Source organism: Vidua macroura, chromosome 12 (assembly GCF_024509145.1).
Source record: "Vidua macroura isolate BioBank_ID:100142 chromosome 12, ASM2450914v1, whole genome shotgun sequence".
NCBI classification, from domain to species: domain Eukaryota; kingdom Metazoa; phylum Chordata; class Aves; order Passeriformes; family Viduidae; genus Vidua; species Vidua macroura.
In genome coordinates, this window is record NC_071582.1 from 19,524,468 (window position 1) to 19,552,459 (window position 27,992).

A 27,992-nucleotide genomic window follows, 5' to 3' on the forward strand; every position below is an offset into this window, starting at 1 on the left:
GCTGCACAGGCTGCAGCAGGGTCACTTCATCTCCCACCTTGCTTTATACATATTTATTGCACTAGAACAAATACCTTCTATAAAAAAGATGCTGTAGAAAACCATGAGATTGTAAATACTAGATTTATGATGTTTGCAATTATATTTAATAATAATAGTGTCTTGTTTTTACAAAGCAGTTGAAATAAAAAAGAAAAAAAAAAGGAATAGCAAGAACCCCCCTGTCTGCTGTCTAGCATCAGTAATCCTCACTGGTTTGTTTACCATTTATAAGGAAAACATCATTCAAGCTGGCTTGTCACAGAGACTCTTCTGCAATAACTGGCCTTCGGTGCAAATCCGTGGCATTTGTCAGATCACCTGTGCTTTTCCTGAAAGCCCCTCTGCCTAAATTCAAGGTGTCTGCCAATGGTAATATTCATCCTCTCTAAATGACGGTGTTTAGCTGGAAGGTAAATCTGGTAACATGTCTGAGGATGGTAAATATCCTCATCTTACAGAGGTAAAGTGAGCATAGATAACTAAATTTGCCAGAAAGCCCAGATTTCACAATCCCAGGTAAATCACCTTGGCTGGAGACTACTCTTCCTCTCTACATAAGAGTGAAGATGAACTGATTATACTGAAATTGCTTCTCTCTTTGCCCTCTCTAAGAGGATCAGCCAATGTGTTACAATTTGGAAACAGTGTAGATCAAACAAACAGAAAACTGTTTTTAAGTTCACAAGTGCACTAAAGCAGCCCCAAAGGAGTGCCTGTGACAGGCCAGCTGTAGGCAGCGAGACAGGGGGTGGGATCAAGCCTGCCAGTGCCAGGGGACACTAGGGATGTTAGCCTCATCCACCTGCTGAGGGGCCCCGCCGGCCGGGTCTCCAGGAGCACGTCCCTCCTCCTTCTCCAGACAGGGGGTTATAGCCTAGAACACACAGGAGAAATCCACTCTGTTAATATTCATCCTCCACAGCCCTTCACCAACACACAAGGAAAAACAGATCTCACAATATTTACACCTTGCTCATACTTCACACACACGCAGCATTTTAGGGAAAATGAAGGCACAGAAAACATCCAGACTTGAGAGGGTTTGTTTCTTTAAAAGCCATTGCAAAACACTCATGTTTTAATTTGATTAATTTGGATTAAATGAAATTGAAATTAATTACCATTTAATTTTTCTAAGTCTGCACTAAAGCTGCAGTGCTGCTCTGCAGGATAAACAGAGCAGCAACAGCAGCTCTTACAGTAAACTCTGTAGAGTGTATCTGTTCTGCAAGAGCCCCAACAGTCAGGGACTTAAAACAATCCTTTATTCCAGTCCTGCAAGGAATACTCTGAATGCCAAAAGGTAAATCCACTCTTTAACACTGTAAAGGATTTTTTTAGAGCGTTTGAAAGGCAAGCATAGGCAGTAAGGCAAATACACTTTAGCTGAACATCCTAATGCTGTAACCATGGGAAACTTCATGTCAGGACAACACACTCAGAAATTTACAACTTGGCAAACATCTTCAATTTGTTCTGCACAAACCTAGGAACCCAAATCCTAGCAGCACTGCTAACCAGGGGGGTTTCAAAGCAACCTGTTCCACTGAAACTCCCAGCATCACCTTCATCTTTGAAATTTGTTTTTCTCATACCAAAGCCAAGTTTTGCTTTCTAGCTTAATTGAGCAGCTGAGCAGCACAGATGGTTCTTTCACTTCATGCTGATCTACCTCAGGAGAAGATCTGAGACCTCTAATTCTGTAATTGGTTACTTAAGCAAGGACTTTGCTGAGGATTAAACTAGGACAGGTAGCAGCTGGAAGGCTGCCCTGAGCCTGGCTCTCAGCACAGCTGACCCCTGCATTTCTCATCCCCCAGGGAGGTAAATATCCCATGACAGAGATACCAAAGATAGCTGACAGCATCAGACATCACACCCTCATATTAAACAACCTAAGATGAATCAGATTCCTTCAAATGTCAGGAAAAATACTCAAAAAATCCCAGCAGAATACTCAAGAAAAATACTCAAGAAATCCCAGCACTGCACTGCTATTGAGGTTTAGTATGTTTAATCAAGAATCCACAGATTTCATACATTTAATCAAGTCACTTAGCACTGCACCCTAAGTGGGCCCCCTTTTCAGCCTGATTGAGGCTGTCTGGATGATCCACTCCACCATGGAAAATTGTCATTACAATACACCCAAATTAGCACCTGCAGGTATGGCAAGGGCTGCTGGGCTGAGAGGAAAGGAAGCAGACTGCCTGCATGGCCAGGGAGCCTGACATGGGCAATGTGAGGTCATAGAAAGCACTTCATCCATCAAAATGGTTCCAGTAGGTGACTGAGTTTAACAGTGAGACCTTCTGGTGCTTTGTGAGCATTGTTAAGAGTTTATAACAGGATTTAGATATTCAATAGGTCAGCACTGTGGTATATGAAAAATAAGGTCACATTTTACATAATAATTTCTTTCATCATCTGAATCCACATAGTACAAAGTAAAATACCCTCTTTTTGCATTTAGTCAGTACTACAGGTGCTTTAAAGGCAGACCAGATACTAAATTATTGAACTTCTAGAATAACGGGGGAAGGATCCCAGAACTACTGTAAGAATCTGTAATTCTCAGTGACAAAAATCTCAGTAAATGATGCCAAAGCATATTTACAAAAAAACCTGATCCATTCTTTTCCCAGGAGAAAGCACTCCAAAACTTCCTGCCAGCTTTTGCACAAGGGACAGAGCAGTCCAGCTGATCAGAGATAAAGAGCTTGTTTGTAAGGAACGTTTTGTTTCTTCCTTGGAAAAGACAAAAAGTATGTACAGAGCCCATAGATACAGCTGGGAAAATGCCCTGTTCCAAGCTCAGAGTGTCTGAAGGATTCCATACTCACCACCTCCTCTCAAAGGCTTTTTGTTTGGTTTAGATTTCGGGACTGCTGAGGCAGAAGAGGCACCAGATTCTACTTCCTGCTGTTCAGAAAAGCAGAAAGTTACTCAATCTGAATCTCAGCTCCCTTAATCATAGGAACACAACTGTGACCTGATTAACATGGCTGTTACCTGATTCAGTTTCAGGTTTCCTTTGTAGCTTTTTCCTTCTTGCATGCTCTCCCACATCGCGATCTTCTGCCTTCGCCGCTCCTCCTCCAGCTACAGAACACAGGACACAGGCTTAAGCTCAGCTTTCATCTTTAAACTAAGATTTCAGAGCTAACAGAATCCCCAGAAACAGCTATAACAGACTCATCAAACTGTATTTATCTGATGCAGTATCTCTGAGATTATGGAAGCATTTACTCTTTTTATACAGCCACATCTCTCCCCCTGCTCGGGACTGAGTCTGCAGCTTCTTTTGGCCACTTGATGCTTTAAAAGATTTTGAAGGTAAAACAAAACCAAGTGGCAAGTTTAAACCCTGAGTCTATAAAAAGAACTAAGTAAAGAATATTGGAGTAATTTAATGCACAACGTGGAGTTCTACAGAACAAAGAAAATACTCTTTATTTTTAACCAATATTACTTGAAGCATCAGCTACAAACTGAGGTCTGAGTGTCTGACTGCAAAAGCAAGACCAGAAGAGGTGGGATGATGATCAGAGTTATTACTATGCTGATCACACCCATTCCCTGCCCTGCCCCATTCAGAAGTTTGCTATTCCTCGTGATCTTAAGCTGTAATTCAGACCCTAAAATTGCAGCAATGCTAAGCTACGTTTCTAACACTTGTATTTGCCTTTAAGAGCAGAAAACACACATGTGCCGTGGAACAGTTAATTTAAAGGCCAGCAAAACCCCTCCAGCCATTCACTGCACACACAACAAAGCTCCTGCAGGTACAGATTTACCTGTGAAAAAATGAACACCAGGCCCACAGTGACCCTGGTTCACAACTACAATTTGCTGTGCTTGATGACAAATTTATGAGGTAAAGGAAGAAATGCTTTCTGGTTACCTGTCTTTGTTTTTCTTTGTATTTTTCTGCTTGTGCATTCAATTCCTCTTGCATCCTGAGGCGAGCTGCTGCCAAAGCTTCCTGCCTTCTTACCACCACATCAGGTTCTAGGAGATCAGGAAAGAGTTTGCAAAGCTACTCAAAGTAAGTCCTAGATGGTCTCCTCAAAGAATTGTAATAAGGAAAGGCTCACACTTCTCCCTGCAGCTGTCTTGCAGAAAATCACAGCTCAAGTTCAGTTTCCAGCTAATCTTTTATAGTAGTTTATAATGCTGAATTAAACTTCATCTTGTTTTACTGCTTTAAAGCAATTACTTTAGCAGGATTTTAATAAGCTCACAAGTGTACCTAACCATAAAATTTAAACCTCACACTTCAAGGACACTTCCTTCTATTTCTGAAGGATTTGTTAGATACAAATTAACTCAGAAATATCACTCAGGCTTTGCAGGGACCATTTTTACCCAGAGAACTTCTTTTACGCAGAAGGATGAGGCAACCAGCCCACATTCCCTCCCACTCCTTCTGGCAATGGGTCCTGCTGGTGTCAGTGCAGCAGTGGATTTAACACCCTCCATCAGCAGAGAAATCACTTGCAAACATGACACACATCTCAAGAGACACCTGGAGGTCTCAGAAAAGCCACACTGAGTCACTACTGCTCTTGATGAGTGACATGTGAAGGTCAAAAGGAAAATTATACCCCCCAAAAAAGGCAAATGGTGCTCTGTTTTCTTCCATCAGCTGAAGCATCTCCACATTTGTTTGTCTCATTTTTTGCTATGATCCAGTGATGAGTATGAAAAAGAAATGTCAGAATTTTCAATAATTTCATTTTACAGGCAGTTTGGGGAATTAAATAGCCATTTAATTACCATCACAAAAGAACAGCAGGAGGATAAGAACGTGCAAATAAGATTTTACTGTGGGGCCAACGTGTCCAAGGGATCAGTGCCAAGCACTCATGGATTTGGCAGGTCCAACAGCACAGCCTGTGCTTTTCAGCAGGATTGTGACCGTGTGAGATTTACAACCTGTGCCACACTCCCAAAGATAACACACAGAGTCACACCCCAAACGTACACAGCCCTGCCAGAGCAGGAACTGGGAACGAGTAACTGGAAGGGGGTGATGAATATTAATAAAAAGTTAATGTTTATAGAAGTATTTTCACCAGGATTTAGATTTGGGCATTTTGGCTTTGGTAAGTCTGAAAGTTATTTGGTAACCGGCCACAGGCGCTTCTAGCCTCCATCTCCTCAGCTCCTGCCCCACCGAAGAGCAGATACCCTAGGGTGATGTCCCACTCCTTCACTTTGGGACACAGCTTTTCCTTCAGAGCCTTTCACAAACACTTCCCTCGGCCCAGCCCTTCCCGGTGATCTCTTCAGGCTCAGGATGTGTGGGCTGAAAGGTTACCCCGAGCATCACCCTCCATCAGAACCCCTTTGAGGGGCACGAACACCGCTCCGGAGGGGCCGCAGCGCTCTGTACTCACCCTCCGCCGCCTCAGCTGCTCCGGGCCGGCCGCCCGGCCGCGCCGCCAGGCTGCGGGACACCTTCTGCACGAGGAGGTACACGGCGACCGCGGCCAGCAGCATGTACCAGCCATAGCTGGACAGCACCGCGCCCACTGCCACGGGGACAGGCCGGGGGTGAGCGCGGGCCGCACGGCAAGGGGCCCACCCGGGCGGGGGAGCGGCCCCGGCTCCGCGCCTCGGCCCCGCCGCGCCCCGCCCTCACCCCCGGCCCGCGGCCCCTCACCCGTGTGCTGCAGGGCCTCCAGGCCGCCCCGGCCCAGCGCCGGCCCGGGCCCCGCCGCGGGGCCGCCGTCCCCGAGATCCATCGCCCGCCGCCGCCGCCGCCGCCGCCTCACGTCCGGGCCCGCCCCGCTCCGCCAATCACCGCCCCGTCCGCCGCCGCCTCACGTCCGGGCCCGCCCCGCTCCGCCAATCACCGCCCCGTCCGCCGCCGCCTCACGTCCGGGCCCGCCCCGCTCCACCAATCACCGCCCCGTCCGCCGCCGCCAGGAAGCGCCGCGCCGCCGCTGGCGGAGTGCCCGCCATGACGCGCGGCTGCGCCGGCCAATGAGAGAAGGGGGCAGGCGCAAGGCAGCCAATCAGGGTGCGCCAAAACGTCTTCCGTCCCGCCCCGCCCGCCCCGCCCGGGAAGCGGATGCGGCACCAGCGGGAGAAAAAGGGACCGTTCGTTTATTGAACAGCGAAATGCGCGAGGACGGGGGCGACGGGCCCCGCCGGGAACACCGGCACGGCACGGGACAGGAAAGGGCTCCTGGGGGGGCCGGAGCGCGGCGCGGCCCGGGCTACGATCCGTTTGGCACTGTGTCCTCTTCCATTTCTTCTTCGCCGTCCTCCGATGGGCCTGAAAGGACACGTCAAGAGTTTTAGGGCAGCTGCTGCAGACGTTGCTGCTCTTTTCCCACCCCTCTGCAGAAGAGTAATAACGGGAACGTTTAAAAACTCTACAGAAAGGAAAATCAGGTATCCCCCATGTACAGAAAACTGGTGCTGTGGCCAGCCTACAGCTGAGATCCATCTCTGCATTGCTGAGGCACTGATGCTCGGCAGAGGTCCAGAGAGACTCTGTAATTCATCTCACTTGGTTAAATAACTGGGATGAACTTTGGAGCCCCTTGTTGGGCACCTGGCTCTGGAGGGAGTGCAGGTGACAGCCCGGAGCTGCACCCAAGGCCAGGCACATCACAGAGCCAGGGATGTGCTGCACAGATGACAAACTCACGCTTTGTCTACCCAGCTCCCCACAGAGATCACACACAGCATCGGGAAGGGAGGGAGAGAGGTTCTCTTTGGGGAAGAGCAGCAGCAGCAGCAGCAGTGACCTGATTTCCGCTCCCTGCCGGGGATCTGTCCCGCCTGCAGCAAACCCTTCAGCCGCTCCACCTCCGCCAGGGTCGAGGCGTTCGCTATGGCAGTCTGAGAAACAGAGAGCTCCGTGAATGCTCACACGCCCGGGCTCAGTCTGCCCAGAACCAGCACAAAACCCAGATTCCTGCCAGTTAAGGGACACTGAACACCCAGGAAAGGTCTACTGAATTCTAGTTCTAGAAAATTCCACACACGACAAATCATTACCTCCCCCCTCCATTGGAAGAACTCTAAGCTCAGGTTAACACTTCATTTAAGTTTTCAAAATACAGATAGGTCAGAAGAAAACTTACAGAAAAAGAACCTAAACCAGAGCCAGGACACGCTGATCTATTTGTCTGAACAGCACAAAGGAAACTTTTGTTCAATTTGGATCCATGACAGCTTTTCTCCTCCACTTTCCCCCTGACATATTTACCTTAATTGCCTCCACATCCCCTGGAGAGGGCCCAGTTTTCTTTTTGTCTGTTGGCAGACCAGCCCCTGGATTGAAGCTTCAAAAGGGAAAAAAAAAAAAAAAAAAAAAAGAGACCTGTTACACTTTTTGAAGAGTAGCTGCTTCTCTTAACTTGAAATGCTTCCAAACTAGGTTTGAAAGCATTTCATGCCATCAAGTGTAGTATCTTATCTTTGTTAACAAACTGATACAGTGAAGAATTGCCTCCTTCAGAAACACCAGCCACTTGTCCTCACTGTCCCATCCCCCCCCCACCTTTTCATCTGCTCAGAGGCAGAACTTAACTTTATTCATCAGGCAGTTGACAAAAGCTCTTCCATTTGGATGTTGCTGAACACTCAGCTGGTCTGCTGCCATTACAAAAGCAGGGTGGATAAATAAAGAGTAACTGAAAATGGAGTTTCTGTTCCCATGTGTCAAATCTGATATTACAGCAGCCTGAAGTAAAGCCTACATTAAACTGGAATTCATCTTAACAGTCAAAAGAGAAAGGTTATCTGCTGCTGCTGCTTTAAGGAGATCACCTGCTTATTCTAAAACTGTAACAGACCTGAATCCCTTTCCACTCACAAACTCGAGCTCAAATCCATCCATTATAGGTTTAAATGCTAAGTAAGTTCAAGACATTTTTCTATTTAACTATGAATTTGGAAATGCTGTGATCTGAATTCTTATTACCAAATAGGTTGATCAAAACATATGATGTACCACTTAACAATTAAACTAAATATACATATACTGGAATAGCTTAATTAAAGATTTTAATTTGTATTTCATCTCCTAACTACAGCAGATCTTGCAGTTTATTCCCAAAATAAACACATATTTATTTATTTTGGGAAATAAAACAAAACAAAAGAATTTGGCCAAACAAAACCAATCATCTAGGAGAAAAACCCTACCAACCACAAATTAAATAATGGCCACCTCTCTGCAGTTAAGTAACAAAAATAAAATTAAGGTTTCCTGCTTGCTGAATTCAGTGAATCCACCTTGACCAAGTTAACTCTTTCACAAGAGTTCTGAGATGTGTTCACCACCATCCAAAACTCGGGGTGCTTGGACAAGGCACTTGTGGCTCCCAAAGCTTTTGAGGCATCCTGCCAGCAGCTGATATTTCAGTTTTCTGCCTGATACTGCACACAAAGAAAGTGGTGTTTCTGAAGGAGGATGCCAGTGTAAATTTGTTTGTTTTATCTTACGTTTTTGCTCTCCTGGCAATATCCTTTGCAAGCTGTGCACCCCGTTTGCCCTTGAACATTTTCTCTGCCTCCTGTCGCTCCTACAGCGATACCACACACACACACAAAGTTAATTTGAGAACATCACACTTTGCAAAGCTTCTGTCTTGGCCAAGAAAGACACTTTGGCTCATCCTCATCAGTGAAATTGGTACATGGAGACCAGATATAAGAACAAGCAGATAAACATTACCCAAACACTCAAAGATGTATCAACCTCGTGCTCTTAAAATGAAGAGCTCTTTCCCACACTCATCCCCCACCCAGAGCTGAGGGCTGTGGTGTTTGCTCATTTCTTTCTCTAGAGGTGTCTCCAACCAACACCAGAGGGACAGGAAAGAGCAACACTAAACAAAGGCACTAGAACTTAATTAAACATAATTAAACAGATTATATCCTTAACAGAATGAAACCATGAAAGAAAACAATGAGAGCGCTGTAGAGCCACTTACAGTTTCAATAAAATTTACAACTATGGCAACAAGATTGCTGTTAGTGGTGAATTTTCAAGAATGCAAAAAAACCCCAAAAAAAACCAAAACAACAAAAACAACAAAAAAAAAAAACCCAAAACAAAGCAAAACCCTAAAAAGAAGCCCAACCAAAAAAAGCCAAACAAAAAACCGCCAAACACCTAAATCAAAAGCAAGCAGACTTACTTTGAGCTTCACTTTTTGAAAATCCAACACTCTGACCTGGGGAACTTTATGAATTAGATATAATCTGTAATGTTTCTTATTTGTTACAGGATTCCTTAGAACACTGTGAAGTAAATAAAGGTTATAAAGAGGCTCTTAATACAAATTTTTTTAAAATACACTTGTATTGAAATATATTAATATACTTGAAATGCATTCATGTACTTCCTGCTGTAACAGGTAACAAATAAAACCATGAAATAAGCCTAGTGACAGTTCTTTGATATTATGGAAACAATAATAAAAACTTGCACCATAGCAATTCAGTAGATTTAACTGAAGGACAACATTAAGAACAACCTCAAAATAATCACAATACTCCCCCAAAAAAGTAACTGAAACAACACTTTATTATTACTGAAAAGTCCTTGTTTACATGTATTTTAAACTTTTTTTTTTTTATCAACAGATTAAACCTTTTGGTTTTAGGTTTTTAAAGGTTAAGCTCACTTCAGCACTTGTGTATTGGTTCCTAGAGATGTTACATCTCATTATCTCAACAGTCAGTGATATAAAACCTCAGACATTAATTACCAGATGCTCATTAAGTTTATCAATTCAGTTTTTAGACATAAAGGATCTGTCACAGCTCATAAAAAGCAAAGCATTCCAGACCAAAGCAAAGGGCCAGGCCAGCAGCAGAGTTCAAACACCAGAGAAAGAGCAGCTTTTCTTTTTGGGGTTACGTACCTCAGGTAAGTCAATGATTTAATAGTTGATAATGGATCCAGTTCACCCTGGGTAAAGGGAGCACAGCAAGAAATTTTAAGCCCCTTTAGCAAAAAAATCAAATATTTGAAAACAAAGTTCCTGAACTCATATCTATTTCAGAGATTAATTACATTACTGCAATTATTTTAATAGGAAAACCACTATGCTTTGTGACTGCTGTTCCACTGCATGATGCAAATCATGTTTATTACAGGATGTACACCATAAACTACTGCCAAAACTGTAGGATATTACTCTAAAGAGAAGGAACCAACTATTACCAAAAGGATATGGCACTACTCTCAGGAAAACAGTAAATTAGAGGTGAAAACCACAACTTTTAAGCTTGTTTAGCTTTATCCTGCATGACAGCTTACCAGTTCAGCAATGTTGTTGTTGGTAAGAATGAGCTCTGTGAGGCTGGGCAGAGCCTGCTCCAGGTTCTCACCAATCCGACTGAAGAACAACAGAAAGCAAAGGTTTCATTTAGGGCAGGAATTAGCAATGGTGGAAATACACAGAGAAACACAGCAGCACAGAGGATCTCCCTGTGAACAACCCAGTCTGACACTGGCAGAAGTTTGGGTGAGCATCCAAAACACTTTTGTAATAAGGCTGGCAATAAATCACTGCAAGAATATTAGGTGCAATATGAGATTTTAAATCCATTCCCTGGCAGGTATCCCTTTTTTCGTGTCTTTATGGAGCTGATTACTGAAATCCAAAGATGTGGCCAGATCCCAAACTCAGCATCTCATTGTCCTGGCTCAGAAACAAACACTGACTTTTGCACTGAACCAGGAAGGAAACTGAAAGAGGGCCCGCACAGTGCTCAGTGCTGATTTTAGTGCCTGAAACAAACACTCCTGCAGCTGCCCAGCACTGAAAGACACACACACACCTCTCTCCCAAGAGCATCTTCCTCTGCCCAGGGTCCCATCAGGCCAAAGCACAGCCCCTTACCAAATCCTGTTGTTGTTCATGAGCAGCGTTTTCAGCCTCCGCAGCAGGGGGAACCCGTCCAGCTTGCGGATCTCGTTGTCAGAGAAATCGATGGCATCAAACTGGTCCAGAGTGGCACCCAAGTTCTCAATGACAGGGATTTTATAGCCTGGAGAGAGAGTGCAGGGCTTAAATGGTGCCCACAGCAGAGCAGAGCAGAGCACAACAGAGTGTGTGGGGGCAAATCGGGATGGACTGAGGATGCTGATAAGGCTCAGACAAAACACCTCGGGATTGACTCTGCTCCACACCACTCCCAGACCAAACTCTCCTCCTCAAACCCAACAGCCCTCATGGCTTTTTGAAGCCTTCTTCCTCCCCCTCAGCAAAACCCCAGGTCCCTGCCTGGACGTGTCCTCCGAGCCAAACCCGCCTTTCTGGCACATCCCCCCCCCCATCACAGCACATTCCTCCCACACTTCCCGCAATATCCCCTTCTTGGTGGTTGGGACGAGATGATCTTTAGGTTCCCTTCCGTCCTAAACCGTTCTACCGCTCTGTGATTCCCGCCCTCACATCCCCCGCAGGTCCCAAAGCCACTGGAGCCTCTTTAGGCGCTCTGCATCCCCAGCCCCCGGCCACTGCAGCCCCTCCAACAACCTCCCCGCGGCGTCCCCGTCCCGCTTCGGCACCTCCGGCCACGGAAGGCGCCAGGCCCCACTGGGAAATCCCTCACGGACCCTCCAAACCCCGCCACAGCCTCTCCTCCGCGATCCAACACAGTCCCACGGCCAGGCCCCCACACACACCGCACACCCCCAGCCACCCCCGGGCCGCAGCCCTCCGCCCGCGCCCGCCCCTTCCCAGCGCGGCCCCTCTCGCACCGCGCAGGTCGAGCTCCCGGTCGCGGACGGCGTTGGTGTACTGTGCCGCCTGCTCGATCAGCTCCGCCGTGAGCTTCACCATCGCGACACACGGCGAGAAACGGCGACACACGGCGAGAAACGGCGACACACCGCGACACACCGGGACGGGACACGCCGCGCCGCCGCCGCAGGACAGCGCGCCGAGCGCCGAGCGCGCGCAGCCCGCGCGGCCGAGCGCCGAGACAGCGAACGGCAGAGACCGCCCCTCCCCGCCCGTCCCTACGTTCCCCTTCTCCTCAGGGACCGATACAGCCCCGACAGCCATGGCTGCGTTCCCCTCCTGAGGGACCGATACAGCCCCGACAGCCATGGCTGCGTTCCCCTTCTCCTGAGGGACCGATACAGCCCCGACAGCCATGGCTGCGTTCCCCTTCTCCTCAGGGACCGATACAGCCCCGACAGCCATGGCTGCGTTCCCCTTCTCCTCAGGGACCGATACAGCCCCGACAGCCATGGCTGCGTTCCCCTTCTGAGAGACCGATACAGCCCCAACACCCCATCCCTGCGTCCCTCTTCTCCTGAGGGACTGATACAGCCCTGACACCCCAACCCTGCATCCCCCTTGTTCTCAGAGACTGATCCAGCCCCAACACCCCATCCCTTCATTCCCCTCCTCCTGGGCCAGCTCCCAGCCCCACGCCTGAGCCATGGCTCACAAGCCCAGGAAGGATTTGGCTTTGCTGTCAGCACAGGTGCCCCCAGAGGTTCCCTCCCAGCTTCTGGTGTTTCCAGGTGCAGATTTAGCTGCAGAAATCCGGGCAGAGCAGGAACACGCTTCACACCATGGCTGGTGCTTCCTTTCAGACAGAACCGTGTTCAAGCACTTGCTGCTCCCCAGGACACCTTCTGCAGCAGCCACAGCTCTTGGTGCTTTCCATCCATCCCAGCAGCAGCTCAGCCTTTGCTCTTGGACATTGTTTTGTCCATAAACACCTTCCCCCTGCAGCTTTTGGGGCAGTTTCCCTGTCACTTCCATGTGCCTTCTTGGTCTGGGGTGCTGTGATGGGCTGGGAACACCCCCACAGGCTGCAGCACCACACACAGCCTTTGTCTGTGAGACAAAACGTGCTTGCAAACGTCACTACATCCCCCTAACTGGCTTTGGGAATTTGGGGAACAGCAAGGAAGGGCTGGGAGTAGCACTGGGGGAGCTGCTCCCTCCCAGGTGCCTGGGGCTAGGCTGGGGCACTGCCTGGCACCACTGGAAGAGCCACACTGCAGGTGACTGGACTGAAAGTGACATGTAAAGGGACACCCCCAGACCCCCAAAACCTGCTGAATGTCACCAAGCCGCTGCTTGTGGGGAAATCCTTCCCCGGCCTTCAAGGCCCGCAGAGCAGGATGAGGAAGGATGATTTCTGCCGCCGCTGCTGTCGAGGGAAGGATATTTTTTGTGAGCCATGACATTTCTGTGAAGCCAGAGGATGTGATAACAGGCTAAACACTGCTGCCACGCTTGGCACTGCTCAGGGATGGCTTGTGCTTTTCTTTTGGAAGCTTCTCAGGGCATCACCCCGGGCCTCCCTCAGTCCCCAGGACTGCAGCATCAGAGCTGGCCCTGTCGGGGATCAGCTGGGCTCAGGCAGTTCCTGTGCTCCCTGCTGGCAAAACTCCCTCACCAAAACCCTGTGGGAAAGCACAGAGTCAGGTTTTTATAACAGCTGCATTTGTTTTATAACATAGGAGGGAGCAAGAACAAGAGGGAGCTGTCACAAGAAAACCCCAAGAATTAGCAGCGCTGTTGTACATGACTCAGGCATCATGCAGCATTAAAGACTTTAGTCATTTCAGGCAGTTCTTACAAGGAGACTCTTTCCAGCCTCCTGGAAAGCAGACCCTGCCTCTGACAAGGCCAAATAAAGCGTGGACCTGTCTCCCTTAGCACAATACATCTGTTTGCCTCAGCTCTACAGCCACAATAGAATTGTAATTGCGAGCAGATGGATTCTGGGTCTCAGACGCTGCACACAAGCTCTCGACAGTCCTTTCTTTGCAATGGAAACTCAAAGCAATGATTTTTAAGATCTGTGCTCCCCACCTGCCAACTGCACAATGGCAGATGGCCGTGGCTGCAACCCCAGGGCCAAACTGCCAACGAGGAGTCAGGCTGCGCTAAGATTTTCCAGAAAACAGCTATTATAGATTTGGCTTTGGTGCCAAGAGACAACAGAGAAATGAGCTTTAATAAATTGCCTAAATATGCATTTATCTTGAAGACACAGCCACTTTGATCCTCTGAGCATACCAGTCAGACTTTAATAGCTCCAAGCAAGTATTGCAACAGCTTGGAGAAATAATCTGAATTTTATTACTTTACAAGAATGATTTCTGAGGGAAATGCTGGAAGCTGATGTTGTTGCATGAATTCAATGTGCAGAATTTGTTTTTCTTTCCCTGGCAGGCTGGAAGGCAGCAGAAAGCAGGATAGAGCTGGAACTGCTGGGGACTGGTCATCTTAAATTGCGTTGCCTTCCCCAGTGTGTATTTTAAGTTATGTCAAGATGTAAGAGTAAGCATTTTCCTTTTTTTGTAGCATTTCAGTACATCTAAATATACCAGGGAGCAGTGTTTAGAGGCAGGCTGCTGTGAGCCAGAGAACTGGAAGGCTGGCACAGTACTCCTGATCCGCAGCTCCTGTTTTCTCACTAACACAGCAGGAGAAATGAAGTTTGGTATTTTCCAACCGAAGGGGCAGAAGCCAAGAGTGTGTCACCCCAGTTCTGACCTCTGGTTTGGCCTGAGACTGAAAGGGAAATCCTGCAGCAAAAGGAATCACTGTATGTGATTAATTCACATTTATCATCTGATGAATGTGAAGACCAACAAAATGCAGGAGCCCACAGCTGCACATCCCTGAGAAAGCATCTTCCCTTGTGGGAGGGCTCCGTTCTTTTCTTTTTTCCCCCCACTTAGAAAGCTCAGTTCCAGATATCCAGGCACTACCCTGGGCACTTGGCCCATGGTTGTTGCAAAACCAACACGACAAACAAAGGGTTCTACAGCTCCCTCCATCCCCAACCACACCAGCAGCTCCTCTCCTTCCCAGACAGCCACCAGGGAACAGCTGCTGGGAACTGCAGTGGGGAACTGGGGAGCTCAGGATGCTCCTTGTATGAGTGGGGAAGGGGAGCAAGCTCTTCTGCCAGCTCATCCAGGATCCCCCACACTGCAGAATACATCCACCCGTGCCCCAGCACAGCCCCAAACCCCAGTAAGATGGCCCTGGGTGCACCAGCCCAGCCTGGCACAGGGCAGGTATTCCAGATTTGAGTTTCTTCTAGAGGTAAAAGACCTTTACAACAACAACAGTGAGGTTTTTGCAGATGCAGCTCATCTGTCCCTGAGCATTTCTCCCACAGGTGCTCTGAGCTGAGCAGGACCTCCATTCAGGGGAGCTGCTTTGTCCAGCAAAGTAAGGACGTGCAGCGCTTCCAGTCGTGACTTGATGAATTTGGAAAAAGCACAGATTCATTTGTCAGGGGAGATCAATAGTTTATTAACTTAAAGATCAGTTCACCAAAGCTCCATCTTTCCTTGGATTTGGTCCAGGCAGGTGAGGGCTGGAGACAGTGTTGCTTTCCCCTCCTCACCTGGCTGAGGTGAGCTCTTGTGGGCAAGCCCAGGCAGGGCAGGTGTCGTTGCAGCCGAAACCAAGCAGGGATTATCCCAGTTCCGTGTGGAACTGGTGACAATTTCACTGGCAAAAGGTTTAACTCATTAAAATTATTAACAATGAAAATCAGAACATGCAGTGTAGGAAAGAGTGTTTACATTTGTCTGGTGCAAAGAGTGGCTTTGCAGGGTCAGAGAGGAGAAAAGGAGAAGGAATAAGACACAAAAAGATACCCCACTCCCATATAAAAAATAGTCCACAAAGAAAAAAAAAACAAGGATTGTATAAGTTATTTTTTAAAAATCTGTAAAACAACATAGCCAAGGATATTTTAAACACAATTATATAAACACCACATGACTTACTATTAAGAGAGAGCATGAAAAGGTTTGTTTCAGGGAAGGGTTTTGTAGAATTAAGTTTTCTGGCTGGATCCCTGGAATGTCTCATTTGGGAAATAGATGCCCAAGAAAAATCACTGCCATGAACAGGAGGATATTTTGAGAGAGAGAGAGAGAGGGGTGTACCCAGCAAAACAGGGGGAGGATCGGAATGCAAAATGCCAAGAAAGATTAATTGGGACAAATTCTCGTTTAGAGAAAGGATTTAGCTTGTTCCAGAACTGACTCGATCAGCAATGCACAAGCAGTTCCAGGAGGGAAATACATTTCATGGTAAGGCTGGTCCATGTGGACAACCCCCCTCCAAAAGCCCTACGACTCCTTGTAGGCACACGGGTTTTGCCTGGCTGCAGTTACCTGCAGGGCAAAGCCCTGCTGGACTGACACACCTGCAGAGCCACGTGGGGCAGCTCTGGCTTTGGTCCTCAAACCTCCAGTTATTGCCACGGCCAGAGGGAAGCAGTGACCGACGGAATCCGAACAGGAGTGCCGGAGGGGCTGTGGGCCCTCTCCGGAGCTGCCTGGTTCGTCGTTTTACCTATGTACAGAGCACGGCGCTGGCAGTGCAGGGTTAGCTCAGCTGGCACCTGGCACAAAAGGGTACCAAAAATGAGCCAGAGTCGGCTCTTTCCTCGCAGGTGTGTGAAGTCCTGCATCCCTCGTGGCGAGGGCTCCCGCCGGCCGCTCGGAGCGGGCGGATCAGTAGGATTTCTGCGAAGAACCAAGTGTGTGTACATGGATCATGCATTGGTCCCTGCTCACCAGGAGTGTTTGAGAGTGTTAATATCACCACTTGTCTGCTGCTTCCAGGCCTTGATCACTCAGGGTACGCTCCAATCTCTGCTTAACATATTGCTATAGAAACACGCTGACAGTGATATTAAAGCTATCAAACTTACGAGCGAATGCTTGACAGCACCATGTAAACTCTCCCAAAGCTGAAAAAATAACTTTTGTCCTAAACATTTGGCAAAACTGGGCTGGCAGTCAGTGGAAGTCCTGGATGGATGCAGCCGCTGAACTTTACCCGGCCATAAGACACGTCTGACAGCAGAACTGCACAAACAGCTTCTTTTCACAGAGCTTGTTTGATTTCACCATCTCACAGAAAGTCTTGTCAGCTGGGAGGCCGGGGTGAAGAACAAGAGAAAATGAGAGCAGATTAACATTTTAAATAAACAAACATTGCACGTAACAAGCTCGGCAATTGTGCCAGTGTTGGGGGAGACAGAATTGAATAGGAGTCGCTGTTTAAGGGCATCTTTCACATGGTCTTAATGAAGGAATAAAGGAGCTTTGCAGTGAGTGGGAGAATTAGCCCCAAGACTAACCTATAACGAAATACAAGTGCTTGGATGTGTTTGAGCAACAGGCAGATATCCAGAAGCAATGCCAGGTGAGCCACCTGCCCCCCACAGCCAGAGCCCAGCCCGTTGCAGCCATGCCCCAGCAAGCCCAGGAGCACCAGCACACTTTAAATGGTGAAGGGAATTCCCCCAAACCTCTCATTTTTGCTACCAGGAGAGCACTACAGTGCCAGCAGCTCTGCCACTTACCATTGGTACAGGTTTCATTTGTCACACAGGAGCCACCGAGGAGGCTGTAACCTTCCTTACACCTGAGGCAGTTTCCACTGGAGCCCTCGCAGGCTGAGCAGTGGTCATCACACCTGGGGACAGAGACCTTGCTGTGGCCTCAGCCAGCACCAGCACCCTGGTCAGGCCACCCTAAGTGGGCTGTCAGCCAAAAGACATCTGCTGGCACTGTGACAGCTAAACCAAACCAGAGGATGTGGAAAATGGCAAATTTGAAGCTTGGAATGTTAATGAAGCCCTGGGTTTGGTGAGGCTAGCTCAATGCCCAGTGACAGCTAGTGACATCCCAAAAGCTCTTGCCTTCTGGGAAGATTCAGTGGGACATGCACCTCACCTCCCAGCCATCCCAGCTAGAAAAAGAGCTGCAAAGGGAACCTGTGCTGCCCCCATCCATTTGATCAGAGTAAAGAGCTCAGCACTGTGCTTCCTGCCTGGGGACAGTGGCTTGTGGAGATTGTGCCTGAAATCTCTGGGAAGGGATGCTGGTCTGTTGTTCCTTCCTGCTGAAGAAACAGTGCAGGTGAGTGAAACCCCAGCAGGCAGGGATGGCGTTGTGTGTTCCCAAGTCAGTTTTAATCCTTGCCTTTCATGTTTGCTTTCATGAGGCTGAATCCACTCCCACTCCCCACTTAAAGCGCAGAGCTCCGGAGAGAGTGGGAGCAAATTGTTGCCTCCCGGCATCTCCCTGTCTCCCGCACACAGCCCCGTGCTGGGCCAAGGAGTGGGGAACTCTGCTCCAACCTGGCCACGGGGCGAACGGAGCAGGTTTAATTGAAAGCTGGAATATTTATCTAAACATTGCTGTTCCTCCCACACCTCCTCCAGAGAGCCCGGGGCTGAGGCTGAGCCCCTTCCACCGTAGCCCTAAGACACCTTGGCTGGCTCTGGCGGGGGAGCGTGCAGCTCCACTGCTCTGAAATCCACAGGGCAGGGGCGTGTGGGGTCCAGCCCCACAGCTGCCCTGGCTCCTTCATCCCTATTTTAATTTCCATCAAGCTGTGAGCTGTTTCCAGCATGATCCTATCGTGGCTGGCAGTGCTCCCCATCAGCCCTGGCTTTGCTCTGGTGGTTTCCTACCTCTTGCAGACTTTGTTGGGCAGCCCGTGGCTGTCGGCGGGGTAGAAACCCTCACGGCAGGCAGGGACGCAGCGCCAGTGGGGTGCAGGGCCCTCGGGGGTGCAGGGGGTGCAGTCCTCCTCACCTGGCCCTGTGGGGACAGGGAAAAGGGCAAAATGGCACCTAGGTGGTTTTGGAGACAGTGCAAACGTGGCCACAGCCCCACATGTGATGGGGGCACCAGCTTGGTTTTGTCTTCCTCACGAACAAGCTGCTTGTTGTGCCATGGGGTCCCGCACATGTGCTTGGCTCCCACCCCATAAAACTCAGCTTCCATCCCAAAAAAACCAGCTGGGACCCAGTGTCTGTCTCTCTGCAGAGCCAAGAGCTGCCTACTAGGGCTTGGTGAGGAACAGCACATCAAAATCCCCTCTGAGCTGTCAGCCGCCACTCCCAAGCATGCACAGGTTTGGATTTCCCCAGGGTGGAAGAGAAGATGCTGAACTGGGCCAAGGAGGAGGTGGAGGAGGAAAGGGCTCCAGAGAGGAGCTGGGAAAGCAGAGGGCTCACTCTGATGCCTGTGTGTTGTGGCTGGACAGCAAAGCTCAGTGATGGAGGTGGTATCATTAAAGGGCTTCCACGCACCAAGCTTGAGAAATGGTTATGCAGGAAAAGGAGGAAAGAAAAGACTGGAAAAATAATTGTGGTGGAGTATGTTCACACTGACTGGAATAAGAATTAGGAGGGAAATCATTTTCTTCAGGGATTAAGAGCCCATTCCCTTCCAGCCTTGCCAACAAGATCAATAAATATTTTGGATTTAGACTAAGGCAATTGCCCATGTATGATAGAAGAGGTTCATGCCGCTGAACATGGATTGTCTAGAGATCATATTATCATCAGATCTATGATGATTTCGAGGGCAGACGCAAACATTAACAATGGAAAATAATTGGACTTGAAGGAAGCAAGAAAGGCAGGATTTAATGGGAATGTTGAGGAACTTGAGGCAGCTGGGGGAAGCCGGGAGCAGCCAGCCCAGCACCGTGGGGTGGCTGGGATAACATGGGATAACACAGGATAACACACCTCAGCTGCCTGACATTTTTATCCGCTGCAAAGCCACCTTCCATCACTCCGAGAGGGTTTTACAGCCTCCCTTGCAACCTTATTAAACTGAAGCACCTGGCTTTGGGGAGATCGAGAAATAAAAAATGGCTCTAATAAAAATGTAAAAACTCCCCTAAAAACCTTTCCAGCATGAACATATACCTCAGGGGACATGCTGGAGTCTTGGGATTGCTTTCCCTCAAGCACGCTCTGCCTCGGCTCAGGGTGGGTACAGTGGGGATTGGCATCTGATGCACGAGGGATTGGGGTTTTGCATGGGATGCTGTGGGGCCAAGGACATACCTGTGCTGGTGGGGCAGGTCTCGCACCGCCGGGACTCCTGGCTGAGGTACATGGCAGGCTGGCACTCTGGCACACAGCTCTCCCCTGCCAGGCTGCCAGGAAAGCAGAGAACATTTGCACCCAAAGCTATGGGATATGGGGACTCAGCACAGCCCATTCCCTTCCCCTCATCCCCCCAGTGTCCTACGGCTTCCTCAGCCTGCAGCACAGGAGGTGTTGGAAAGCCAGCCAGCGTTTTAGGAGAAATTAAAATCCTGCCTGGACCAAAGGAACAGCTGCCAGTTCCTTAATTAAGTATCCAAGAGGAAATAAAATTATTTTTTTCTCATGGGCAGCCATCCAGGCTCTCCTGAAGACCTTTTGCACCACTGAGGCTCCCTGGAATAAAAGGAAATTGGTTCATCGCCGTGGCTGGGCCGGTGCTTCGCCGTGGCAGGGATGATTTGAAGTCCCGGCTTAAAAGGATATTGGACAATAAAAAACAAGCGCCGTGTGGATTATGTCTGACAAGTGCCTCCACTTGTGCTTTTCTGAGGGAGTAGATAATCTTTTGGCAGCAGGAATTTCTTTGTCTGAGTGAGCCCCACTGCTACCCCGTGGCCCTGGCTCACTTACAGTACCTGAACACCGCAGACTGCTATGGGATTGTACTTCCATGAGCAACTGGGGATGGAAAACAGCTTCTCCCTAGTGCTGGCACTGGGCTCTGTGTCCCACAGATGCCGTGGGGCCAGCAGCAGTGGCACCCAGTCGTCCTCACAGGGTCAGGGCTGCCCTGCCTGCAGTGCTGGAAAATCACTGTTCTGTACTAGCCCCACTCAACAGGTACATCAAATAAAATTTTCAGCACGGATGAATCTGAGGGAAGGGTTTCTGCATTTGCAGGGAGCATTCTCAGCCTGCCTGAAGCAGCTCAGGCTGGTACCAGCTCTACACAGCACTTACCTACCACCCTGGAAAGAGCTGGGAAAAATGAAATTAAATTTAAATCATGGTTTTCAGCTAAGAATGAGACACTAATCACCACCTTTAAATTCCCAGACCTCCAGCACACTGCACCACAACTGCAGCACCATGGAAGCAGGATCTCTGCTCTTGAACTTAATTCAGTCTCTAATTTCCCATTGGTTTTCCCAAATTTAAACCACAAGTATGAGTGCTGCAGGTATGAACTCCTCCCATGCTGGTGTTTTACCTGAATCCCTCTTTGCATGCAGTACATTTGTCTGCTTCGCCGACACATTTTTTACAGCTTTGATGACATTTCAGACAGCGTTTCTGACCTTTCAAAAAACAAAGCAATGCAGGGAGAATAAAATCCGGACGGTGATTTGCAAGCAGCAGTTGGAGCTGCAAAGCCCCACTGCACCCCAGGGTGGAAAGGCACATCCCTCCCCAGCACATCCCTGCTATTGCAGGTGACCTTATCTGTCACCACTTGCTAAAAAGAAATATGCTTTGCAAGCAGCCAGGATCATTAATTACAGTCTTCTAATTAAGAGTTTTGAGTCGAGCACCTCTGCTTTGCACCACCCTCTGAACACCCAGAGGTTTCCCTCCTCCCTTCACCATGCAAAGTGTGTCAAGAGGGAAATTCAAAGCCAATACTCAAGAATCAAGCTGTGTTCTCCACCCAGAGCACTTAAAATAGAAGCAACCCCTGATCATCCTCATGCTGCAACTTGCAAGTGATAAACATCCTTACGTTCCTCGGCATAGAAGCCGGGCGGACAGAGCAGCACGCAGGTGCCCATCTCGGGGTGGTGGTAGAGGTTCCTCTTGCAGGCTGTGCACTGGCTGGGTCCCCTCCCGACGCAGCGCTCGCAGCCCTTGTGGCACCGCCGGCACCTCCGGGCGCCGTTGTCACCGAAAAACCCAGCGGGGCACGAGCTCACGCACATCCTGGGGAGGGAACCGGCGGCGCTGGGCTTTGGTGCCAGCACCGGTCACCTCCCGCCTCAGGCGCCCGCCCCTGTCACCTCACCCGCAGCGTTTGGGGTGTCCCCCAGCCTTGGCAGCAATCTGAGCTCATTTATTTCTTATTCTTATGTTTACAGTGTCTTGAAAGTCACAGCTCTAATACAGAGATGGGGAATCTCTTGTCACAGCTGCAGGTAAAGTTTCCCCGTGCCATCCCAAGAGATGGAGGAGTGGAAATCCCAGTTCCTGACAGTTCAGCTGGCTGTCCCTTGGGTGTGAGTGACCTCAGCCCGTGAAGCCAAAGCTTCTTCCCCAACATGATTATGTGGTCAAGATCCTCCAGGACTCTCCAGCTCCATGTCCTCCACCTCACTGTACCCTAATTCAGGACAGGGATCCTCACATCTCCTCCACCCATTTAATTTCTCATACACTTCTTTCTTTATGCAAACATCTATCACCCACACTAAGCTGTGAGACCTGAGGAAAGGTGCTGCTGTTCCCACGGGGACTCCATGGGGACACCCCACGACCCCTCACCTGCCAGTTTTCATGCTGCCCAGGCTGTAGTGGATGCAGTTCAAGCACTGGTCAGCGTTGGGGCCATCGCAGCCCTGGTCACCGCACTCAGGGTGGCACGGGCCTGAGAAGGGAGAGACCAACTCAGTGTGGGAGAAGCTGAGCACCCTCCAGACACCACTGCCAGGATGCCCTGAGCACACCCTCCCTGGACCAAAGGACACCTGGACCCTTCTCCCATCTTATTCTATATCCTATATCTATTATATTTTAAATTTTATCCTATCTATCCTATGGAGCTGCATGGCTTTGGGTGCAGCTCATCCTTCCCAGAATGAATCCCACCCAGCCATACTCTGGCTGAACACTGGTGCAAGAGCAGCTTTGAAAGAGGGACTTGCTCCTCAGGGAGCAGCAGAGACACCCGCCCCTGCCCGTGCTGGAGGAGGGAAGGTGGGCAGAGGAGCTTTTTTTACCCCTCAGACAGCTGCACCACCAATTTGTGGCTGGGACGGGGCATTTTCCTACCTTCTAATTTCACCATCCTGCTGCCCCGTGCTGGCCACAGGCCCTGCTCCTCCCAGCCTGCCTCAGCCCCAGGCAGGATCAGGCCTCGTGGCTCCCCCAGTTTTTTACCGGGGTTTTCATTTTCCTGGGTACTCTGGGGGAAACAACGTGGCAGCTCAGGCAGCGCTTACCCGCGTACTCCTCCTCCTCCTCCGCCACCTCCACCTGGCTCTGCAGGAAGGCGGCTCTCGATGGCTCCATCTCCGACGTTGGCACTTCCAGTGACCTCCCCCGGGACTGGGGCCCACTCAGGGCAGTGTAGGGGTGCTCGCCTGTCCCGTAGAAGATGAGGCTCCACTCCTTCAGCTTCCCTGTGGGGCAGATGCAACGTCACCCATCCCTCTCCCTGTCTCCCCTATCTCTGGGGGACCCAGTTTTGGGGGAAGCAGGAGGAGGATGGACTGGACCATCAGGGTGTCACTGCTGGCACAGCAATGCAGAAGCAAACAGTGAATACCCAGAAATGTTCATGAGCCCCTGAGCTTCCAGCCCACACAAATGCAGCTGTTTAAGCCACTTACAAGGGATTTTTAATTCCATAACTCATCTGAGGAACTGCAGCATCACCACAGTCTCCGAGTCCAACACTGGAGAGAACCAGTAATTTTAAAAGCTCCACAATAGAGGATTATTTCTGTCTGACAAAAGCCACCCGTCACACACTGGATTATTTCTTGCTGCTGTTGCTCCAGCCCTCTCTTTGCCTGACACAACAGAAGTCTGAGCTTAGCATCCCCCAAAACACTGTAGTGCACCTGGTGAGACTCCCCCAAGGCCTTACACCCACACCAAGACCCTCCACAAGCCACATAACTTTGGGGAGAGAGTCCAAAAATGCTGCTGCTTCTTTCCAATGCTGTTTTTCTTCCAATTCCCCATCAATGCGAGTCACTTCATGCCCGCAGTGTGCTCGGCTTTAGCTCCTAATCCCTGTGTTACCAGGAAGGGCTTAAAATTTGCAATACTGAAATCCCTTGGCTCTCCCAAAAGCATGAGAGGACACACCTGCTGCACTGAGCAGTGCTGGTGTGGAGCCTGTGAAGGGCCAAGCTCCGGCAGCATCAGCTGGGGAAGTGCCTTTGCCGAAAGAATTGAATTTGCTTTAAATCTAAAATATCCTGTGTGAGGAAAGCCCAGGCTGCACGGGGCTGATGTGGGGGTGCAGCAGTACCAGCGACATGACACTCATAGTACTTAGTTTATATTAAATTAACCAATTTAGTGGTATTAAATTAACATTTAATACTCATTTCTGCTATGAGCTGGGAGCATCTTTCCTCTTTTTCCTCTTGCTGTGCCCTCTCTGCTTCAAATCCAGTACAGACTTTTTGAGGGGATGACTTAATGCACTCGTTTTCATTTTGTTTTGCCAAACCCTGATGCCCATAAGGGGCTCAGAAACACCAGCCACAAACTGTAAATACTGGGGCAAAAGCAGCTCTGTGGGCGCTTTGCTGCTGCTCTCAGAGTTCAAAAGACTTGGGGTGAAGGCAGCAAACAGAAACACTTTCTGTGCAATGTACCCCCACGTGCACCTCCCGCCAGAAAGTAGCGTGGGAGAAGTTTTTAATATACTTCTGGCTTCCTATCAGTGATTGTGTGGATTTAACACCCCCACAACACACGCCAGCCCCAGGCAGGATGCTTCACGTCCTGCTGCCCCCAGCCAGCGAGGCGGGGCCAGATCCTGCCCAACGGCTCCTGTGCTGGGAAGGGGTCAGGGAGCCGGCGGCCAGGCTGGGGAGGGGGCACACAGCAGGGCTGGGGACATGCAGGGGGCTGGGCTGAGCCCAGCCACCCCCCACCAGCATGGTGGCAGTCCAGGGAGGATGTCCATCCGTCTGCAGCCCGCGGGGCATCGTCCCCTTGCGCCGTTGCACAACCAACCCACATGCCAGATGTCCCAGCAGCAAAGCAAAACAAACAAACAACAATTACGGCTCTTGGGTTTCCTAATTTTGACTCATTACAGTTTAATTTTGGAAACCTGGCTCTCGGGTGCAGCCAGTTCACTGCTACTGCTGCTGCTGCTGCGAGAAAACCAGCTTCCAGCTCAGCCACACCAGCAGCCTCCTGCATTCAGAGCTAACATTTCATTCCCATTTTTGAAAATCTGGGCAATACAGTTTTGCTGGAGACCATAAAACTCACAGCAAAATTTACAGCCAAGTGAAGCAGCCTAGAAAGGGATTTGGGAGCGAGAGGGCCTGCTGGGCACTGGAGGATCCCTACCTTGCACGGCGGGGTTGCGCACTTGGGATGGCGTGTCGTGGATCTCCAGGGTCCACTCCCCCGCCGCCCGCTCCCCCCAGCAGTGGACGGTCATGAACTCCCAGCCCTTGAAGCCTTCATTGGAGTGGTCAAACACCCTGCAACGGTAATGCCACACGCCAAGAAATGTGACTCTGAATGCCGTATTTTATCAGAAAAGGTAGATGGGTTGAATATCCTAAATTGAGGATTTTAGGGATCCCTGCACGCACACACCCTTGTGCACAAAACTCTCCTACAGCTGAAACCTGTTCATGTTTCCCACTTTCCCCCAAAAACCCGAGGAAACTTACAGCAACCCCCTAAAAGAGAGTGCTGCCCAGCCCAGACGAGCCGTGGCTCCGGCTGCTCTCACCTCCTGGCGAGGAGCTGTGACCGTGTCCCAGCTGGGGAGATGAGGCTGATCTGGAGGTCCCCGCGGCGCGGGTGGGCGATGCTGAGCCGCACCACGACGTGCTCCAGGTACAGCACGTGCTGGTCCCGCTGCTCGGCGCAGGCGCTGCTCAGGGTGCTGGCCCGCAGCACGTGGTCAGCTCGGATGTACCTGCCAGGGACAGGGCACGGCGTCAGGACGGGGACAGAGTGCTCCTGGCTCCCAGACATGGACACCCTGTTAGATTTGAACCTGGTCTCCTGCTGCTTCACAGCAAAAATTATCTTATCTGCCACTGCAATTCCCAGTGTCCTAGCACGGGAATTTGCTGAATTGCTGGATGGCAACCAGATGAGTTTGAAGTGCTTCGAAGATCTATGCCTTATGGGCTGCAAGGGCGCTGCTTTATTATAATTACGAGTGCAGCACTCCTCTTTGGGCTGTAATTAGTGTCTGTATCAGATAAATAGCTTCATGAACACACTTGGCTCTGCACTCATTCCTGTTTTGCATATGCAAGTCTCTAAAAGACTTTTCTGATTAACAACTCTCTTGCTGTACAGCCAGGCATTGGTAAATGAGGAGTGTCCACTCCATCAGATCCCTGATCCCACTCTTCACCTAGGAGGGACTGACCTACCAAGGATGAGATGTGAACCTGAGCTGGATTGAACCTGAAGCCAAATTCAAAGACAACCAAGACACTGAAAATTTGGTAATCTTTGCAACAAATCACCAGGTTTTGGTGTCTTCCATCAAGATAAAGTGTTCAGTGTAAGGGCAGAGAGACCAACACATCACTGTTCACACAAGACCCACCCAGCAGGCAAGGTGGGTTTGGTCTCTCACTGTCAGCCCTCAAAAATTCCCTGCTGATCACTCATCTAGGAAGCAAAATCTTGCAAAAGGGGAAAAAAAAACCAGCCACTGTCACAGCTGGCCCTGGAGAGCCCTAATGGGACCTTCACTTCACTGAGCCATAGGCACAGACCCCACAACACTCACTTGGGCACCCTGTCCAGGCTTCCCACGCAGACGTGCTGGGGAGGAACCATCCTCCACTTCTTGGCTTCCACCACAATAGCGTCAGCATCCACCAGCCCAAAGCCATATAGATGGCTAACTGGAAAGAGAGAAGACTCAGAAACCCTCAGCCTTCCCAGCAGGGATCAGGAGCTCCTCCTCAGTGCTTGGTGGAGCATCCTCCAACCATCAGGCAAGGTGTGGAGTTCACCCTGTTGGGGTGTGAGGTGTTTCAGCACATGGATCTCATCACCCTAGTCAAGTTACACCCCAAATCCACACTGGCACCATGGAAAACCCATTGCTGGGAGCAGCCCAAGGAAAGTAGCAAGAAATTCTGCAGCTCAGGAGTCTCCACCAAAAAAGTTTCCCAAATCTCCACCAAGCAAGAGTTCCAAGCGTCTCATCCCATGAATTACTGCCCTCTCCTCCCTCCACTTAACAGCCTGAAGGTAGGAATGAACCTGATAGTGGCCAGCCACAGTGAATTGTCCCCATAAGTGAAGCTCTGGAGACCTTTATTTTCCCTTGGCTGGCCGTTCCTGCCCTGCCATCCCCACGGCCTCTCACCTTTATGCCCTGCTCCGTTGGTTTTCCAGTCGGGCGCTCTCAGGTGCCCCGGCCGTGAGGTTTTGACCAGCAGATGCTGGACATCCCTCCAGGTGAGCAGGGGGCTGCAATGACACGTGGCTCATGGGGTGGCTCTGCTGTTCCCAGTCCTCCCAGCAGCAGCAGGTACCCCCCTGAGTTAAAAAAAAAAACCCAAAAACCACACCAGCCACCCCTCTTTCCTGCTCAGAAAAAAGCAAGAACTGATGATTTAAATGCTGACACCCTCCACCACTTGAGGAGCCCGAGCAGAGTGGTGTGCCCCAGGAAGGGATGCCACACGCCCATGGGAATTGCAAAATTTACTCTTGGATAAGGCCATTTAGCTCTCAGGCTCTAGGGTAGAAATGAAGCAAATCAGGAAGGTTTTCCCCATTTTTTTGAAGGAGGCATGGAGCAAAGCACGTCCTGAGGCAGGACAGTGGGCTCAGCAGCTTGCTGATACACAATGCTGAGCAAACCTTCCCTTTATAGGAATAACGGCAAATAAAATGCTGGAAATAAAACCTGGGTTATTCATTAAACAGAAAAATTAAACCCAAATCGCCTCTACCTCCCCAGGCTGGGTTTGTGTGTTCAGAGTGCTGGACACTGAGTGCTCTGTGCTTCTGAGCCCCTTATGACCCCAGCTCAGGGATATTGCTGGAGAATTTTCCTCGCTTTACTTACAGTCAGTTGTTCAGCGTCTCGAGCTGGGATTTATATTGCTCTCGAGCAACATTTAAAGAAAGAAATTCAATTTATTCTTTCTTGTCATAATGGAATGCCTGAGCACCAAGCTCTGGTAGTTAATGTTGCAGTTTAT

The 27,992-nt window shown here is 49.7% G+C and overlaps 3 protein-coding genes across 4 annotated transcripts in view; all 3 read right to left on the reverse strand.

The window, feature by feature from the left end:
- Window positions 1-104: 104 nt before the first annotated feature.
- On the reverse strand, window positions 105-5,822 carry SELENOS (selenoprotein S). Of its 2 annotated transcripts, none has more exons than XM_053987959.1 (6): window positions 5,711-5,822; window positions 5,445-5,579; window positions 3,947-4,053; window positions 3,055-3,144; window positions 2,886-2,961; window positions 105-916 (listed from the first exon to the last, which is right to left on the reverse strand). In XM_053987959.1, the coding sequence occupies exons 1-6, from the start codon at window positions 5,790-5,792 to the stop codon at window positions 837-839; spliced, it is 570 nt and encodes a 189-aa protein (XP_053843934.1). In that variant the 5' UTR covers window positions 5,793-5,822; the 3' UTR covers window positions 105-836. The 2 variants fall into 2 exon arrangements, with proteins under 2 accessions (XP_053843934.1, XP_053843933.1); XM_053987958.1 differs by having other exon boundaries at window positions 2,886-2,964.
- A 316-nt stretch (window positions 5,823-6,138) lies between these two features.
- SNRPA1 (small nuclear ribonucleoprotein polypeptide A') lies at window positions 6,139-11,927 on the reverse strand. The gene is made up of 9 exons (XM_053988782.1): window positions 11,786-11,927; window positions 10,923-11,070; window positions 10,337-10,415; window positions 9,939-9,985; window positions 9,210-9,312; window positions 8,512-8,591; window positions 7,271-7,346; window positions 6,807-6,900; window positions 6,139-6,328 (listed from the first exon to the last, which is right to left on the reverse strand). Exons 1-9 carry the CDS (start codon window positions 11,865-11,867, stop codon window positions 6,270-6,272), a joined length of 768 nt encoding a protein of 255 aa, XP_053844757.1. The 5' UTR covers window positions 11,868-11,927; the 3' UTR covers window positions 6,139-6,269.
- Window positions 11,928-15,298: 3,371 nt separating this feature from the next.
- Window positions 15,299-27,992, reverse strand: part of PCSK6 (proprotein convertase subtilisin/kexin type 6) — a 34,481-nt gene continuing 21,787 nt past the window's right edge. The window contains exons 10-21 of the mRNA XM_053988568.1: window positions 27,149-27,252; window positions 26,561-26,678; window positions 25,538-25,726; window positions 25,144-25,280; window positions 23,043-23,222; window positions 22,366-22,468; window positions 21,611-21,807; window positions 21,101-21,188; window positions 19,906-19,997; window positions 18,514-18,643; window positions 17,398-17,510; window positions 15,299-16,962 (exon numbers count right to left, since the gene is read on the reverse strand). Coding sequence (XP_053844543.1) covers window positions 16,865-16,962; window positions 17,398-17,510; window positions 18,514-18,643; window positions 19,906-19,997; window positions 21,101-21,188; window positions 21,611-21,807; window positions 22,366-22,468; window positions 23,043-23,222; window positions 25,144-25,280; window positions 25,538-25,726; window positions 26,561-26,678; window positions 27,149-27,252 — 1,549 coding nt within the window. The 3' untranslated portion in view covers window positions 15,299-16,864. The remainder of the gene's footprint in view (window positions 16,963-17,397; window positions 17,511-18,513; window positions 18,644-19,905; window positions 19,998-21,100; window positions 21,189-21,610; window positions 21,808-22,365; window positions 22,469-23,042; window positions 23,223-25,143; window positions 25,281-25,537; window positions 25,727-26,560; window positions 26,679-27,148; window positions 27,253-27,992) is intronic.